At 43.0% G+C, this 19,066-nt stretch overlaps 1 protein-coding gene across 1 annotated transcript; it reads right to left on the reverse strand.

The window, feature by feature from the left end:
- Window positions 1-2,880: 2,880 nt before the first annotated feature.
- sox12 (SRY-box transcription factor 12) lies at window positions 2,881-9,323 on the reverse strand. Its single transcript, XM_010881386.3, has 2 exons — window positions 9,002-9,323; window positions 2,881-8,662 (listed from the first exon to the last, which is right to left on the reverse strand). Exon 2 carries the CDS (start codon window positions 8,619-8,621, stop codon window positions 7,443-7,445), a length of 1,179 nt encoding a protein of 392 aa, XP_010879688.1. The 5' UTR covers window positions 8,622-8,662; window positions 9,002-9,323; the 3' UTR covers window positions 2,881-7,442.
- Between the last annotated feature and the right edge of the window lie 9,743 nt (window positions 9,324-19,066).

Raw genomic sequence — 19,066 nt, forward strand, 5'->3', positions numbered from 1 at the left:
ACGTAGGCCTAACCGCGATCAGTTCGTGGGAAATTAATGTTTTGCGCTATTATCTAAATATCGATTAAAAAAAACGACACATATAGTTTCTGGGAGTTTCTCCGTAATTTCTGCTACGAGTTTTTGATAGTGGCATTTTTTCATCTGAGAAACGCTGTGATTGGTGGATAGGGAGCACCCGGAGCAGGCGACTGGTTATGTCGCTGTCACTAACATCGACATAACCAATCACAGTGTGACAGACGCTTTACATATCACCAACGGCAAGTTAAATTTTAAAAGAATGTAGCCTACTGGCGGACTGGCGGTCTGGCACACGTGGGGGCTCGTGCTCGGTATTTTCGTGGGTGCTCGCTATTTTCCGTGGGTGCTCGAGCCCCGGAGCAACCACGGTATTGGCGCCTATGGTTCCAAGTGCTTTGTACCAAGAGTGGAACTTGTTTTAGAAGTGGTGAGGGGGGGACTACATAACAAGGGGTCTGGGGGTACACCTATGATTTACTTTGCTATGTAATGTTTATTCAGGGAGAGATGAGGGCCAACGCCATCCACACACCCACCGCCACTTGTTTCCTGTATTTTTACACCAAAATACAGTTCTTGCCATTCTAGACAAATGTTTTTAGAAGAGCAATATGGTTAGATAAGGTTCATCCACACTTTAATTTTCTAATAATTTTTGCAGTTATATACTTTAGAATGTAAGTGTTTTTTATTATTAGAAACAATTCACAGGCTATAGTTTTATCTTACATTCCAAAATTGACTTCTGTTCCATGACAGACGTCTCCTCTTGCTGTTTTACCACGCTTGTACTGCTGTTATCGTCTGATTTGCTAAGAGGCATGACAAAGAATAACCTTTGATTACTGCATGCTTATAAGCATCCTTCTTTTATTCCCCTTTGTCTGCATTCCATTGACACTTTTCAAATGCATCTGTTATATCAGATGTACATAACAGGTGCTACATTCATGAGGCATGTATTTGGGTTATTATTAAAACATAACATTTCATATTTGAATATTCTAAATGACATTTTCACAGATTCCAAGATTCCAGACTGTAGCTTTTTATCCATTCAATAAAACCTTTACATTCCAAAATTCAATTCAGGTCTACAGAACCTCCCAGGCCGTCTGACCCCGATGAGATTCCCTTCTGAACCTGTCAGGAGATGACGAGCATTGTGTTTATTATGAATACCAATGAAGTCTGTAGAGCTTTATTACAGTCTGACAAAAAATCTAAATGATAGGGAATTAACTAGAGAAAACACACAAAACGCTACCAAAGTAAACATCGGTATGCAATCATGAAATGATCCCCAGCCCAACAAGGACAGTTATTGTCCTGGCAGACAACATGCTTATTTAAGATAGAAACGCATTGGGATTATTTTGGACACATTTTCACAAAAGTACCAATCTTACTTTTACCTCTTCTTCTCTCGCCTACTGTATATTCTGAGGTTTCCAGGCAGTTCTTAAGCAGACCTGCTGTGCTTTTTGTATCACAGTGAAATGTGTGGGGATGCATATGACATGGAGGGGTCCTGACCTCTCACCCTTAAGCCCTTGCTTTGGACAGGTCCCTATTCTCACAGGTGTTAGTGTCTTTCTGTTTTTTGAAAGCGTGGGGACATTTGGCTGCTTGTAATTCTTAGAGAAGAAATCAGTTTTCTGCCTACAACCCCCCCCCCCCCTACATAGGACAGAACTTAATCCAACATCAGACCAGTTACGTGAATCTTTAGTTCTGGGTTAACCAAGAAATGGGTCAAAGAAGATCTATGTAACAAAATCGCCCTAGAGCCCCTTGGTGAGAGGTCATGCACCACTACTGCAGCATGAGTAGAACCTGGGAGTTATACAATTAGCCCTGTGCATTGGTGTATTTACAGCATTAGAACGTGGAGAGGGACTGGAGAGGAGGAAGGGGTGTTACTGAGTAACATGCCTCCAATCTAACATGAGAGAGAGGCAAGGTGCATCCAATGTTATACGAGAGCCACTACTACCCATAATCCTCTGAGTAATCCTCTCAGGTGTCTCTCGCAAAATCATCTTATTTGAATCAGGGAATCAAGAGCACAAACCACCACGTCTACCCTGTTTCCCTGCTGCTCGCTGTCTCCGACAACACACTCTCACTCTTACAATACCAGAATGGGCGCTCACCCCTGAAGAGGTCTGGATTCACAGCGTAGCTCCAATTCCAGCAGATATTGATAACATTTGCTGTTTTGTTTAACCCATATTTTAATCTGGAGTTGACATGATTGGGCAGAGCACTCTGCATGTCTGCTTGATTCCCCACACCGCCTTGTTTGTAAGTCTCTGAAGTGACAGAAAAGGCATAAATGTCCCCCCTAACCACAGCAGTAAAACATGGCCTTTGGCTATAGGAGCCTGGTTGGCTGGAGACCGAGTTCAGACTTCATAAAATCGGAATTTGAATTTTGCAATAATCCCTAGGTAATGTATGTCTCTTGTATTTTCATCACAATGCTGAAAGAAAAAAAAAATACAGCATGTTGTCGAAATGTGTTGTGGTTTTCAGTCATGGTGTGAAAGTGGTTTAAGTGAGCAACTCACATGTCTCGTGCATGTGCTCTCTGGATGACATCATGAGTTAGTTCAGGTTCCTTAGGTTTGACCACAAGAACATCTGCATCCTGATTGACAAACAGTGAAACAACGACATGTACAAACTGTAGCCCAACATTGTTACTGTGGAAGATAACTCCTAACACACCAGAAGATGCCATTTGAGAATATTCCTCCCTCCTTATGTAGTTTGAGACAGAAACAGTTTAAGGAAATTCCCACCCCTGTTTAAAACAGTTAAAACAGAGACACAGAGAGTTTGAGACTGGCATCCAACATTCACCGTAACAGTTTATTCAGTGATGGAGTGTCACTACACTGATTACTCTACCCAAAACGAGAATGGCATCTCAGATCTACGTACATATTTACAACAAAGTGCTTTTATTTCTATCAACATAACCGCTGTTAGAACAGCGAATGTACCAGACTACAAAAAGCATACATAAAACATGATAAAGCAATGCTAATTATTGGTAAAACATGATACTAAGATGAACAAGATCGTAAACTGTTTAACCATTTTGCACACAGATTAAATTAGCTTTATCGAATTGCAATACAACAACTGACTGTTTGCAGAAATACATCATGTTTTAATCCATAATGAATAGTGCAGGAATGTAACAGTCTACACAGCAGAGGGGATTTCCAAAATGACAATACATTTTGTTACCACTGGGATGCATATTTCCAAATTACATTCATTATTTTACCCCAATTTTTTTATTACAGCGTTGCATGGGAGGTGATATGAGGTGCAATTATTCCCATTTCAGAGGCATTTAATGTTTGTTTTTACATGCATACTTATTATTAACAGAATGTCCGACTTTTTGGCAATGCTTACCGACCAATTACATTCATCAATGCAGATCTTAAACTGTATGAATTGGGGTGAGCCTTATAGATTTGATTAAACAGTTTGCTCATTTTAAAGGATAAAGGATCTTCCAACACACCCAATATCCTTAGTTTCACAAAGGTTTGAATCAAAGTTCAACAAAAGCATATTTTCAGCTAATTAATTTGGTTTTAAGTCACAGAGATATGTTTTGTTACGCTTTGCCCTGTCAAAGACCAAAAACGTGCTGGTGAATAGATTACAAATCATATCTGACATTGTAAACACATCAAAGAAACTCTTGCTGCGAAGACAAAAAAACGGAGGAAACATTCTGTATTCAGCTCAGTCTATATTACTGTAAAACCTTGTAAACAATGTGTACTTGTATGTGAGGCATCATGGTCATATTTTGGCTACGTCTGTGTGCAGCAGGCCAGACCTTCCAGTACTGCTGTTGTGTGGTCAGGTTGGTGTAGTTAAAAGGAAAGGTAAGTCATAATAGGGCCCTGAGGTTGAGACCTATAGCTCTGGTCTGGGCCTACAGAGTGGCAAAAGCCACGTGCATGATATTGTAGGGACAGACTGCCAGACAGACGTACTCTGTTTGGCTGGGCTTGTGTGCCCCATTTGTGATGGGGGTTGGGGGAGTTAAGGGGAGGGGGGCTGACGGCTCTATGAAATTTGCATTGTCCTTGTATTTCCGTCTCAGGGAATGCTATTCATCAAAGGCCATCCCAGAGTAGGAGGTGCACACCAGATGGGTATTTTTGCCCAGCTTAATTTTTCCACAGCTTTTTGCATTTATCACTCTGACACTAATTTGCTGGAGCCCATCTGTGTGATGTCCAGCCCACTTTCTAGCTCTTTCTAAAATATGAAATAAATAAATTAGATTATCCTAGAAGTTTCATCCTAATAAAAAATGGTTATTAAATAAATAATTGGAAATGCTGGTTAGGTTTTTGTCAAGGGTGTCCCCTTTCAACCTTTTGCTTTAATTATTTTTTCTAATGCAATTTTATACATATTTATTTACATTTTAATGCACCTGAATGATTTAAACATACCTTACTTTTAAACAAGTGTTTGACAAGTTATAATTTAGCTGTATACATTTTTATACAGCTACACATTTTTTCTTTTAGATGCATGATGTAATAAACAGCCACAAACAGCACATTAGAAATGGCTAACACTAATAGGAACAGTTCCACAGAAAGCTGTTAATATTGTCCTGAGTCCAGTTTAAGACTGCTGGTGTTGGAGTCAGTATCTTTCAGTTCCATAGGATTCTTTAGACTGTGTTGTAATGGTTTTGTAGATTTGTCAACTACTAATGTGGTAGCCTGATGGATGGAAAATATCCCTTCAACTAGTGCTGAATTCACATCTGTAATTTCAACTATTTAGTCCCTGAATACAGATTTATTTCAGGAAAGGTCAACTTTGTCATACTTCCTCAATACTAACCAATGAATTGTTCACATTAACAGTACAGCATATTGTTAATCAGTTCTTAACACTAGGACACATGCAGTATGTCTAAAAACTTAATTGCAGTTCACTATTAGATGGAGGTTGGATGTTGTTCTTGCTAGATTAATTACCTTTACACATGGTGCCCTTCCAATAGTTTTAATGAACTCCTACTTATGGTTAACAAAATAACTAAACCAGTGTTGCTGTATCATAAAGGCCTCTGGTTGTAGCAGGACCATCTCTCTTATCATACCATTGATATCTTAGAGGGAAGCCACCTTCCAGTTCAGAAACAAGTTACCTGATCATTTTTTGTCAGTATTGATTTATTTTTTGCTAATAAAGACTCTAACGGTTATGGTGCAGTACTCTCTAAACATCATCACCAGGAACTAAAACACAGTGTCTCTTAGATAAGCAATGGTTTGTCAAGCATTTCCTGGGGGAATGGGTTGAGGAACACAACACATAACCCTGCCCAGTTCTCGTCATGGTCCCTGTACGACAGTCATTATGACTCAACCCCAAACAAAAGTTTGGACAGAAAACAAACTCCCAGTGCATCCCCCATGATCCCAGGCTCTCTGGACCGCTCCAGAGACACTCTGCACCCAGGGACATAGTAGTAAAAGAATAGATGTAAACTCTGATCGGCAGTTGAGATAAAAAAAATTAAGAAATTACAGTCCTTTCTGCAAAAAATTTGAATGCTTTTGGGCCAAAGAAGTGAGTGAACTGCGTTTACCAGTCCGCTACACTACCGACTGCTTCGCTTGGGACAGCCTTTGTTAGAGCAGCTGGTAGGCTCTGACGAGGTTGGTCTGATGAGGGATTAGCATCAGTTTATGTAAGATATGAACTGAGGAAGGTTTTTGGTGCTGCTTTCATTGCTGGCTCTTCAGCAGCTGCTGGTGGAAAGTAAGTAAATAATGCTGGTCCTTTTCGTTGCGGTGCCAAAGCCAGGCAATGTAATTAATGAGGACAGAGGGATGAAAAGAAGAAAGGTCACATGTTGGGAGTGGAAAGAAGCTCAGTCTCTCACTCTGTTACCTCTTCTCCCTGACGGTTGTTTGACACAGATAAAAGACAGGGGGAATAATAAAAGGAGATGGAAGGAGAGGAGAAAGGAGGAGAAGGGAGGAGAAGGGAGGAAAGGAGCTGTTCATCTCCAGGTCCGGGCAGATGAATAAGCCACGGGAGGCAGTAGGACCTCTAGACAAAACGATCCCTGAGAGAGTCAATGAAGGGACAGCTGGCAGACACAGATTTCTCCTCCATTCACTGCTGAATCGGCCCTGATCAGGCAGCTGCAGCCAGCCTGCAGACATGACATGCATTTTACTGAGCTGGTGGGTGTATGGATGGCTTTGGCCCTCATCTCCCTGAATACACTACGCCCCCCCACACCCCATCCCCGACCCATGCAGACACACACACTTGCACTCCCCTGGCCGGGCAGACGCTCGCTCAGTGGAGCTCAGACACACACGCACTCACACTCTGAACCCTGGCACAAAGGCTGCTGCCTGCATGGACAGATGCACAGCCCTGTGAAAGAAACTCCTCTCCTTGGCCCCACCATCGACCCCCAGCCTCTCTTTCAGTCCCCCTTTTCCCAGTCCACTACACATCCCTGCTCTCTTAGCACTAAGCACCGCCACGGTCAGCCTCAACTGTCTGGAATGAATCAGGCACACACACACACACACACAAGGCTTATGTTTACATAATACTCCATGTCTTGGAGTCAGCAGTATTAGCGAGGCGATGAAAGTGCTGTTTCCTAATTACGGGGTATGAAATAAATTATGGCCTGGCTCCTTGGCACTTGTCTGCAGCAGATTTTTCCCCTGGCCAAAGCTTTTTTTTTTTTTACGGATGATACTGTACAAGCCTGGTCACAATTGCTGCAGATTCCTGTTAGCTGATGATCTCCCTTTTTACCCGTTAATATTTACAGATGATTGGTAGATTACATGACCAAAATCAGGAATTAGGCTACATTATGCCATTTTAAATAGGGATTTGCAGTAGTTGAGTTTGGCTGATTATGTCAGAACTTTGTAATAATGCCAGCTCATATACAACAAATGTATATGAAAGACATGGTAGTGCTACATGCTTCTGTTAACACTGAAAACAATAAATACTGAATAGGTTGACTGTTGAAAGCCCTATGCCCTCTCTACAAACAACACATCTGTTCAGTGTCTGCTCTGCTGTATGTACCTGGTCTCCTTGTCAATGCCTGCATATTTGAATTCTGAAAAAGGCTTTGAGTGAGAAACATTTTAATGTTTATACACCAGACCATCAGGATTTGGCATACTGGGAAAAGAAAAGCAATAGCACTTACGGACTTGATTGAGAAACCACGAAAGTGTCAGAAGATAAGAACGCTTGGGGATGGGGAAAATAAATAATACAACCAAAAAACCACAGGCGTTTATGAATGAAGGTCAAATCTTCTGCCAGTAAACCAGAATCCTGTGGAGTCATGATGAGCCTCAATAGGTGAAAACCAGGTCAGAAATGCTGGGCACCAGCAAGTCCCCAGATATCATCTCATTCACTTCCGGGGTGCAGTAGTCTGGGAAATCGAAGTGGGATCCTGAGTTGGTGTGAAACGCAGCATCAAAGTCTTTGTCCAGAGTGGAGCAGTCCATAGGCATGCTGTCAAAGTTGGCGTTGGAAATTATATGCAAAATCTCCTCATCCAGCTCCTCATCGGAGGAGGCCGATGACACAAAGGAGGAGGAGCTGGTGGAGGTGGGGGTGGAGGAGCGTCCAGTGGAGGAGAGGGGGCCCCGGGGTTCTGAGGAAGAGGACACCCGGGGGGATGATTCTGGGAGACTGTGGGGTACAGAGGAGCCAGAGGACAGGCCCGCGGGGAGATGGGAGGCGAGCTGGTGGGATGTGGCACTGGACACTTTGACCCTGAGCTGGGCTGCTAGCTGAGGTTGCTGCTCCCTGGGGCTCATGGCAGCCTGCTGGTGATGGAAAACACCCAAAGCTGGCCTCTGCTCTCCTGTCTGGCTCTTCACTGTACTAGCCAGCTCTACATCCACTGTGTCATCATCGCTGATGCCTTCGTCGTAACCTTTGAACTTATTGCCATAGAATGTGGCTCTGTGTTTGGAGGAAGTCGTCCGGACCTTGAGACCTCTGCTGGTGGCCGTGGCGGATGTGCGACCACTTGGGTGGGTCTTGCTTGTCTTCAGGGAGACCTTGTCTCCGACCCGGACAGGCATGGAGCCCTTGCTTTTCTTCCGGGGCCGGTACTTGTAGTCTGGGTAATCGGCCATGTGCTTGAGCCGGAGCCGTTCTGCTTCTTTGATGAAGGGAATCTTCTCATAGTCTGGAAGGAGTTTCCAGCGCTTTCCTAGGCGTTTGGAGATCTCGGCATTGTGCATATCTGGCCACTGCTCCATTATCTTCCGTCTTTCAATCTGTGACCAGACCATGAATGCATTCATGGGCCTCTTGATGTGACCCGTGGGAGTCTTGCACCAGTTGGGGTCTTTGTTGGAGGGTGACGGTCCAAAGGCGTCCTCCCCGTCATCTGCGCCCAGTCCCACAAAAACCTCTTGGCTTGAATCGCTGTCCATAACTGCTGGGTATTTGTGTCCCCTTTGCTGTACCATGATGTAGGAAGACACTCTATTCTGAGTGACAGCTGGAGTCATCCATGATCACACACAAGTTCTTACTGCAATGATTCCTCTTCCTGTCCCACCAAAAGAAACAAGCCATAAATACCAACATCAAGAGTATCATCACACAGCTGAGAACAGCAGACATGCAGCTACACTCTGTTTCTACCTTTCATTTTCAAGTGTTGAACATTATCCATGCAATAGGTTTCATTTTACAGCAAATCTTCCCTGAAAAAAGCAGATATCCAATCCCATAGTTTAAGAGGAGCAAACTAAGACACCCTGTACATATCCAGTACATAGGAGAAAAAAACATCTAACACTACTCATAGCATAACTTATTACAAGTCAATGACTAACGCAGTCACATCACTGGCTGTAAATATGACCACAAACATTAAAAGACTCACCAGTAATCCAGCAGCACTCAGCTTCAGCAGCCCTTGCCTCAGGACCTAGATACGGAATGTCTGAGAAGATGCCGGCTCCCTCAGCTGAGCTGAGCGAGGTGGGCTTGAAGTGGAGCAGGGATGGAATGGGCGCTAGAATCCAAATGTCTGTCTCCGTCGGTCACTGCACTACCAAGCTGTCTCGGTCTATCTCTTTCTATCTCACTCTGTGTCTCTCAATCTCTCTACTGTTGTTCCTTGTCTGCTGTTCTCTCAAGCCTATTCCCTCTTTGTAGAGACAGCCCCCCTGTCTGCTTCTCTAGAAACCTCACTGTAGACAGCTCAACCTCCTCTGACACAAACTCCTCCCCCTTCACCCACCACTCTGCTCAGTGTGTGTGTGTGTGTGTGTGTGTGTGTGTGTGTGGGTTTGTCAGAGGAGAACATCTCCATACAGTTAAGGCCCAGGCACAGCGACATTTTAGTCTGAGTTGAAATGTTAATTAAGCTAAATGTTTAAATGTAAAGTGCGGTTTTAAAGAAGAGGGAAGTGTCTCCTGAGACATTTTTGATGGTCTGTTTAGATTAAAAGGTACCAAAGAGCTACTCTCTTTTAGGAAGCTGTTGACTGATACACCTTGTCAGTTGAAAAAGGGAGCATGTTGAAATTTCTACACACTACTAGTATTCAATTGTTATCAAGAGGGAAAGTAAAAGGGGAAATGGTTCCCTTTTTAAAGGAATGCAGTGTGTTTGAAGGAAGCATGTTGTCCTTGGGAATGTACAGTGAAGGCGAAGTGTCTGCAAAATGCAATACATCAATTAATTGTATAGTGATTCAATTATCTGCTGTATTTATAATTATTCCATTTTACAGATTTGATGGGTTTTCAGATAAATCATTTTGATGCATTGGGAACACAGAGGGGATACCAAAGAGACTATGATGTAGCATCTATGGATTTTAATGTCAAGTTTGTGGTGGATTGAAAACATTAGCATGATGTCCTGGTTTAACATCAGCTCTGTCGTTATTGCCAGCCTGGAAAATGGTCCATTAAAATGAACAATGATTATGTCAGTAGAAAGAATACTTAGCTCTGTTAGTAGTGTGTCTGATTATTCTACTGGTCAGAGCTAGCATGTATATACACAGATTTAGAAATTCTCCAAATGTATTTTCTTGGAGAATTCCATTACAAAGATAATACATATAGGTGGTTTTGGTGTAATTACTTTTGGTATAATTACTCCTGGTATAATTACTTTTGGTATAATAACTGCTGGTTAAGAGGATCTGAAAACCGAACTGCAACCTAGGATGTAAACATATTTTTGGCCTTGAATCCAAACTTATCAAAAAAAGGGTTTGCAGAAAGTATTGAAATATCACTTGAAGTGATAAAAATATACACTTCCTATAAAGCAGCAAAATGCAACAAATGCACGGCGGTACACTCTCTCTCTATGTATTGCTGGTTCATTGTCTGCTTCCTCAAGCACACTGCATTAGTCTCCAGGCCAGCAGAGTGTCTGGATGTCAGACATATTCACTTTGACAAATACAACCGATGTTAGCCCTGGCACGGCAGCACACAAAATGACAACAACCCAATCAGTGAGCGACCTACTTCAGGCCCAGCTGAAATCCCTGAGCAGACACGTCTGGCGATTATTGCTGTGGTAGAGGCTGGAGGATTGGACCCCTCTCTATCTGCCCCCCTGTTTTGGTCCCCCTCGAACCCCCCTCTTACACAGTGCAGAGCTGGTGGAGCTGTCTGCCAGATAAGGGTTGAGGAAGGAGGGGTTCTGGGGGTTTGGGGTGCGTCAGGGCTGCGTGTTGGCCCCCCTAACCATTCTACCCAGATAGATCATTTTTCAGGGATTAGTGGGCTGCTCGAGGACCGCGCAGCGAGAGATCCTGTGCTCTCATTTCATACTAGAGGGGGATCTAACTCCCCCAATATCCCCCCCCAGGTTTCTTAAACCAAATAAAAGGGTCTGGTAGTCTTTTGCTGTTTTATATCACAGGGTTTGATGGGGGAAAAAGGCTATTTCTCACATGCAGTGAAGATTTTGACACCCGACCATCATGACACAATACATGAAGCAGTATACAGTGGGAAGAACAAGTATTTGATACACTGCCGATTTTGCAGGTTTTCCTACTTACAAAACATGTAGAGGTCTGTAATTTTTATCATAGGTACACTTCAACTGTGAGAGATGGAATCTAAAACAAAAATCCATAAAATCACATTGTATGATTTTTAAGTAATTAATTTCCATTTTATTGCATGACATAAGTACTTGATACATCAGAAAAGTAGAACTTAATATTTGGTACAGAAACCTTTGTTTGCAATTACAGAGGTCATACGTTTCCTGTAGTTCTTGACCAGGTTTGCACACACTGCAGCAGGGATTTTGGCCCACTCCTCCATACAGACCTTCTCCAGATCCTTCAGGTTTCGGGGCTGTCGCTGGACAATACAGACTTTCAGCTACCTCCAAAGCTTTTCTATTGGGTTCAGGTCTGGAGACTGGCTAGGCCACTCCAGGACCTTGAGATGCTTCTTACGGAGCCACTCCTTAGTTGCCCTGGCAGTGTGTTTCGGGTCGTTGTCATGCTGGAAGACCCAGCCACGACCCATCTTCAATGCTCTTACTGAGGGAAGGAGGTTGTTGGCCAAGATCTCACGATACATGGCCCCATCCATCCTCCCCTCAATACGGTGCAGTCGTCCTGTCCCCTTTGCAGAAAAAGCATCCCCAAAGAATGATGTTTCCACCTCCATGCTTCACAGTTAGGATGGTGTTTTTGGGGTTGTACTCATCCTTCTTCTTCCTCCAAACACGGCGAGTTGAGTTTAGACCAAAAAGCTAAATTTTTGTCTCATCAGACCACATGACCTTCTCCCATTCCTCCTCTGGATCATCCAGATGGTCACTGGCAAACTTAAGACGGGCGTGGACATGTGCTGGCTTGAGCAGGGGTACCTTGCATGCGCTGCAGGATTTTAATCCATGACGGCGTAGTGTGTTACTAATGGATTGTGGTCCCAGCTCTCTTCAGGTCCTGCTGTGTAGTTCTGGGCTGATCCCTCACCTTCCTCATGATCATTGATGCCCCACGAGGTGAAATCTTGCATGGAGCCCCAGACCGAGGGAGATTGACCGTCGTCTTGAACTTCTTCCATTTCCTAATAATTGTGCCAACAGTTGTTGCCTTCTCACCAAGCTGCTTGCCTATTGTCCTGTAGCCCATCCCAACCTTGTGCAGGTCTACAATTTTATCCCTGATGTCCTTACACAGCTCTCTGGTCTCGGCCATTGTGAAGAGGTTGGAGTCTGTTTGATTGAGGGTGTGGACAGGTGTCTTTTATACAGGTAAATAGTTCAAACAGGTGCAGTTAATACAGGTAATGAGCGGAGAACAGGAGGGCTTCTTAAAGAATAACTAACAGGTCTGTGAGAGACGGAATTCTTACTGGTTGGTAGGTGATCAAATACTAATGTCATGCAATAAAATGCAAATTAATTATTTAAAAATAATACATTGTGATTTTCTGGATTTTTGTTTTAGATTCCGTCTCTCACAGTTGAAGTGTACCTATAATAAAAATTACAGACCTCTACATGCTTTGTAAGTAAGAAAACCTGCCAAATCGGCAGTGTCTCAAATACTTGTTCTCCCCACTGTATATCCTCTGTAAATATAAATACTGTTACTGCTGTGTCTTAAAAGAAATATGACGCGCTGACATGTGTCCTCATTTCTCACGACTCCCCTTCAACAGGCTCACTCTGCTGTTCACAACCCTTCTATGGAATTCATAAAGAGTGCGTCAAATGTGGACAAATGTGGACAGCTCTGTTGTTTGCCCTGATAAGGTTCCTTTTAGGTACCGTTCACTCTCAGTTCTGAATTCATTTGTGTTTGACATTGCTCCTTCAGAGTGGCAAATGTATGTTACATTTACTTCATGAGTGGTTTAATGAACGCACAGACACTGTATTTATGCATCAGCGTGCTTTCGCCACGCCACAAAACACACGCTTGTCAGTGTCATGTAACCTTTGTCTTGTGAATACATTATTTTGCACCTTTTCTCACATTTTCCTTTGTCTTTGTTTTATTCTTAGCCCCTCTTAAATACATCCTTGGTGAACAGTCAGTTTGCTTGGCTTGCCTTGTCCATTGCTTTCCATTCTGAAAAAAACCTGCTGTGCTATTAGCATGTTGCCTGCATTGCCCTTGTAAACCTGGCAGTGTGAATCATATTGTAACAACACCGCTGTCACAGGAATGTCAGGTCATGGGCTGCTTATGTGAAGAGACCTGATTCTTGGCCCAATCTGTTTCGGGTGAGATTGTATTTTTCCCTTATGAAAAGGTTAAAGGGCGCTCTCTGGCTGGACATTACGGGGGATGAGAAGGGGGGCGGATTACCTCCAACATGTGCTCAGGCAGACAGCTGAGAGGTTCAAGATTTTGGCCGTTTCCCTCCCCCTCCTCCCATCCGTTGATCTTTGACCCCCCTCCTGTCCAACGGAGCAGACAGGAGCAGGAGAAATGAACGTGAACTTACCCCCATCTCACAGACTCTGACCCCTGACCTCTTTAAGACAACTACCCTCCACCTCCTTCAACCCCCACCTCTATCTGCTCATCGTCCCGTCCATTTCTCAAAATAGAAACCCAGCCCCTCTTCTGAGTCTGAGGAGTAGAGGTGAAGGAGAGTGGGGGCAGCATCCTGGACCAGTCACAAACACTTTTAATAGCCCCTGCTCTACGCTTCACGCCCACCACCTTCACCAGCACTGAGCAACCCCTAATCTAATAATGGCATTTTATTGGCAGAATATGACAATTAAGTTAATATTAATCTAGCAATATCCATTCTATAACTGTATTATCATATGTATCAGAGTGGCCCCTGCAATGACATCAGTAGCCTATGAAATTGCTCTTAGGGCAGTAAAATAGATAAATGACATCATTAACCAGAACAATGTGAGAGGTTGGAAAGACTGGTAGCAGTTTGCTAGCCGAGGAACTACAACCCTGTTTCCAAATATTTGGGACGCTGCATAAAATGCTAATAGAAATAGAATGCATTGATGTGCAAATCATTTAATCTCTGTATTTAATAGAAAATAGTACAAAGACAACTTATCAAATGTTGAAATTGAGAAATGTTAATGTTTGTTGAAAAATATATGCCCATTTTGAATTTGATGCCACCAACACGTTTCAAAAAAGTTGGGACCGGGGCATGTTTACCTCTGTGTTAGACCGGGGAATGTTTACCTCTGTGTTAGACCGGGGAATGTTTACCACTGTGTTGGACCGGGGAATGTTTACCACTGTCTTGGACCGGGGAATGTTTACCACTGTGTTGGACCGGGGAATGTTTACCACTGTGTTGGACCGGGGAATGTTTACCACTGTGTTGGACCGGGGCATATTTACCACTGTGTTGGACCGGGGCATATATACCACTGTGTTGGACTGGGGCATTTTTACCACTGTGTTGGACCGGGGCATGTTTACCACTGTGTTGGACTGGGGCATGTTTACCACTGTGTTGGACCGGGGAATGTTTACCACTGTGTTGGACCGGGGCATGTTTACCACTGTGTTGGACTGGGGCATGTTTACCACTGTGTTGAACTGGGGCATGTTTACCACTGTGTTGGACCGGGGCATGTATACCACTGTGTTGGACTGGGGCATGTTTACCACTGTGTTGGACCGGGGAATGTTTACCACTGTGTTGGACTGGGGCATGTTTACCACTGTGTTGGACTGGGGCATGTTTACCACTGTGTTGGACCAGGGCATGTATACCACTGTGTTGGACTGGGGCATGTTTACCACTGTGTTGGACAGGGGAATGTTTACCACTTTGTTGGACCGGGGCATGTTTAAAACTGTGTTGGACTGGGACATGTTTACCACTTTGTTGGACTGGGGCATGTTTAAAACTGTGTTGGACTGGGGCATGTTTACCACTTTGTTGGACTGGGGCATGTTTAAAACTGTGTTGGACTGGGGCATGTTTACCACTTTGTTGGACTGGGGCATGTTTAAAACTGTGTTGGACTGGGGCATGTTTACCACTGTGTTGGACTGGGGCATGTTTACCACTGTGTTGCATCCAGTTTAGCACCCTGACTCTTTAACTATGGTGCCATGCTGTTGCAATACGTTCAGAATGTGGTTTGGCATTGTCTTGCTGAAATAAGCAAGGCCTTCTCTGAAAAAGACATCATCTAGATGGCAGCATATGTTGCTCCAAAACCGGTATATATTGTTCAGCAATAATGGTGCCTTCACAGATGTGCAAGTCACCCATGCCATGTGCACTAATGTACCCCCATACCACCACGCATGCTGGCTTCTGAACTATGCGCTAATAACAAGCCGGATGGTCCCTGTCTTCTTTAGCCCAGAGGTCGCAGCGTCCATGATTCCCATAAAGAATTTTGCATTTTGATTCGTCAGACCACAGGACTGTTTTCCACTTCGCTTCAGTCCATCTTAAATGAGCTCTGGCCCAGAGAAAGTGACGGTGTTTCTGGATCTTGTCTATGTATGGTTCTTCTTTGCATGGTTTGAGTTTAGACTTACATTTGTGGATACAGTGATGCACTGTGTTCCCAGACAATGGTTTCTTAACCCATACAGTGATGTCCACTACAGAATCATGTCTGTAGTGGAACCCATACAATGCTGCCTGAGGGCCTGAAGATCATGGCCATCCAATATTGGTTTTCGGCTTTGTCTTTTGCAAACAGTGTTTCTCCAGATTCTCTGAATTTTATAATGATATTATGCACCTTTGATGATGAGATTCCAAAACTCTTTGCAATTTTACATTGAAAAATGTTATTCTTAAATTGTTGAACTATTTGCCTGCACAGTCTTTTACCGAGTGGTGAACCTCTCCTGAGATGTTCTTTCTATACCCAATCATATTACTGACCTGTTGCCAGTTAACCTAATTAGTTGTGGGATGTTCCACCAGTTTTTTTTTTTGCATTACAGAACTTCTTCCAGACTTTTGTTATTTTTAAATTTTCCGATAACATTTCTCAGTTTCAAAATGTAATATGTTGTCTTTGTACTATTTTCTATTGAATATAGGGTTTAAATTATTTGCACATCATTGCATTCGGTTTTTCTTTACATTTTACACAGCATCCCAACTTTTTTGGAGACGTGTTATATCTGAAAAGCCTTGCTACTGTTTCAATGTTGTTGTTTACATTTAATTTGAAAAAAATAACGTCATAGCGGCTCTTCTCTTTGTAGACATAGTCAATATAGTATGTAGTCTTTAGCGCAGGAACCATCACTTCACACAGGGTCCCACAACACAAGGTCATCCTAACATTCACCCTCTCTTCCACTACCGCACACTTGAACTGGTCTGAACCACTGAGTGCTCTCTAGCTCTCCTCGACTGAAGCAAGAAGATTGGGTGGGTCAAGCCATTCCTTGGGGGTCAGAGTCTAAGTGGAAGCGATAAAATGAAATAAATAAAAGAAAACTGGCCATGTGGCATGGCAGTGACAGCTGAGGTTTAAAAGGCAAGTCTCCCCTGGAGCACTTTAGGCAACAGGCTCCTCCCATCCAAACACCAAAGTGTTCCCCAACCACCAAACCCTTTTCTTATTCATGAGACAAACACGTTGTTATGGGCAAACTCAACTAGCTCTCCTGTAGGAGCCACTAAAACCGTCCATATGCAGGTCTCAAAGTGATATTGGTCAATTATTTGAATGAAATAAGGTGACAAGAACTTATGCACCTCTCCCTTAATAACAAAACACAGACCTGACTGACATTGTCACTGGAGGGCAGACTGTATTTTTACCTGACTGACATTGTCACTGGAGGGCAGACTGGATTGTTACCTGACTGACATTGTCACTGGAGGGCAAACTGTATTTTTACCGGACTGACATTGTCACTGGAGGGCAGACTATTGTTACCTGACTGACATTGTCATTGGAGGGCAGACTGTATTGTTACCTGACTGACATTGTCACTGGAGGGCAGACTGTATTTTTACCTGACTGACATTGTCACTGGAGGGCAGACTGTATTGTTACCTGACTGACATTGTCACTGGAGGGCAGACTGTATTTTTACCTGACTGACATTGTCACTGGAGGGCAGACTGTATAGACGTGGGCTGTGGGAGCCTTTTAAAGTCCAGCTTGGACTTTAAAAGGCTCCCAACTGATTTGGCATCCGCATTAGAAATGTAAAAAGTGAACATGTTTAATATATTATCTCCCAATTATCTCCCACTGTTGAAGCAACTAAGTAAAGGCATCTGTTTGACATTAAAGTCAGTAGAGGCTTTTGTGGGGGATATCAAACCCCTCATATAGACACATTAGACATATTATGTGTTACGCTGTAGTAAGACTTAACTGCTGCATGCTGATTTTAGGGGATCTATATCCAGTATGCTCAGGAATAAACAGATAGTCAACATTTAGGAATTCTAATCTTAGCAACAGTTGAGGATTTGGCAGATTATTTTGCTAAACTCCCCACTCTAGTACTTTTGATTTGTTTCGCATGCAATGACCAAAGGAACATATGGTTTGGGTAAGGCTCAGACGACCAATAGTGGTTAATCACAACAAAAACAGCACATATCTCTTAGGAGGTTGTGTCTGTCATCATCCTCTTAAAGTGTAATAAATGCGAAATAAACAACTTTCTCAGTCATTATAGAAATATGTCTATACCATATGTTTTTCATCAGAAGTATGAAAAAATGTATGCCCTCACTAACTGTAAGGGGCTCTGCATAAGATTGTCTGCCAAATGAATAAAACTAAAAGCAAGTGTGCAGCACCTTTTGTCATTATTAAGAGTGTCATAATGAATGAATGTCATAATGAATTCAGATATCTGTAGAGCTCTTGAACCTTCTGTGGCCTTCTCTTTCTGAGTTCACATTCATGTTCACTATTCCCATCACTGACAAGTAACCCTAGGAAACTAGCATCTAGGGGGAAATGGGGCCATCTTCTTTCCCAGCACTGTATTTATAATCTGTCCGCCCAGGTAACCATAACATAGCAACCAGTGTACTGTTATCTAGCATGACTCATGAAAACTAGCGTCAGAGGCTGGCCCACCCGAGGAGTCTGTCTAGTCCTTCAGATTAAAAATAGCAAGGATGACCCGCTAAACTCTGCAGATAGTAGGAATATACAGTGGGGAGAACAAGTATTTGATACACTGCCGATTTTGCAGGTTTTCCTACTTACAAAACATGTAGAGGTCTGTAATTTTTATCATAGATACTCTTCAACTGTGAGAGACGGAATCTAAAACAAAAATCCATAAAATCAAATTGTATGATTTTTAAGTAATTAATTTCCATTTTATTGCATGACATAAGTATTTGATACATCAGAAAAGTAGAACTTAATATTTGGTACAGAAACCTTTGTTTGCAATTACAGAGATCATACGTTTCCTGTAGTTCTTGACCAGGTTTGCACACACTGCAGCAGGGATTTTGACCCACTCCTCCATACAGACCTTCTCCAGATCCTTCAGGTTTCAGGGCTGTCGTTGGGCAATACGGACTTTCAGACAAAAATCGAGAAAATCACATTGTATGATTTTTTTATAATTAATTTGCATTTTATTGCATGATATTAGTATTTGATCACCTACCAACCAGTAAGAATTCCGGCTCTCACAGACCTGTTCGTTTCTCAGTTCTCCACTCATTACCTGTATTAACTGCACCTGTTTGAACTCGTTACCTGTATAAAAGACACTAGTCCACACACTCAATCAAACAGACACCAACCTCTCCACAATGGCCAAGACCAGAGAGCTGTTTAAGGACATCAGGGATAAAATTGTAGATCTGCACAAGGCTGGGATGGGCTACAGGACAATAGGCAAGCAGCTTGGTGAGAAGGCAACAACTGTTGGCACAATTATTAGAAAATGGAAGAAGTTCAAGATGACGGTCAATCTCCCTCGGTCTGGGGCTCCATGCAAGATCTCACCTCGTGGGGCATCAATGGTAAGTG

This window comes from Esox lucius, chromosome 17 (genome assembly GCF_011004845.1).
Source record: "Esox lucius isolate fEsoLuc1 chromosome 17, fEsoLuc1.pri, whole genome shotgun sequence".
In the NCBI taxonomy this organism is placed as follows: domain Eukaryota; kingdom Metazoa; phylum Chordata; class Actinopteri; order Esociformes; family Esocidae; genus Esox; species Esox lucius.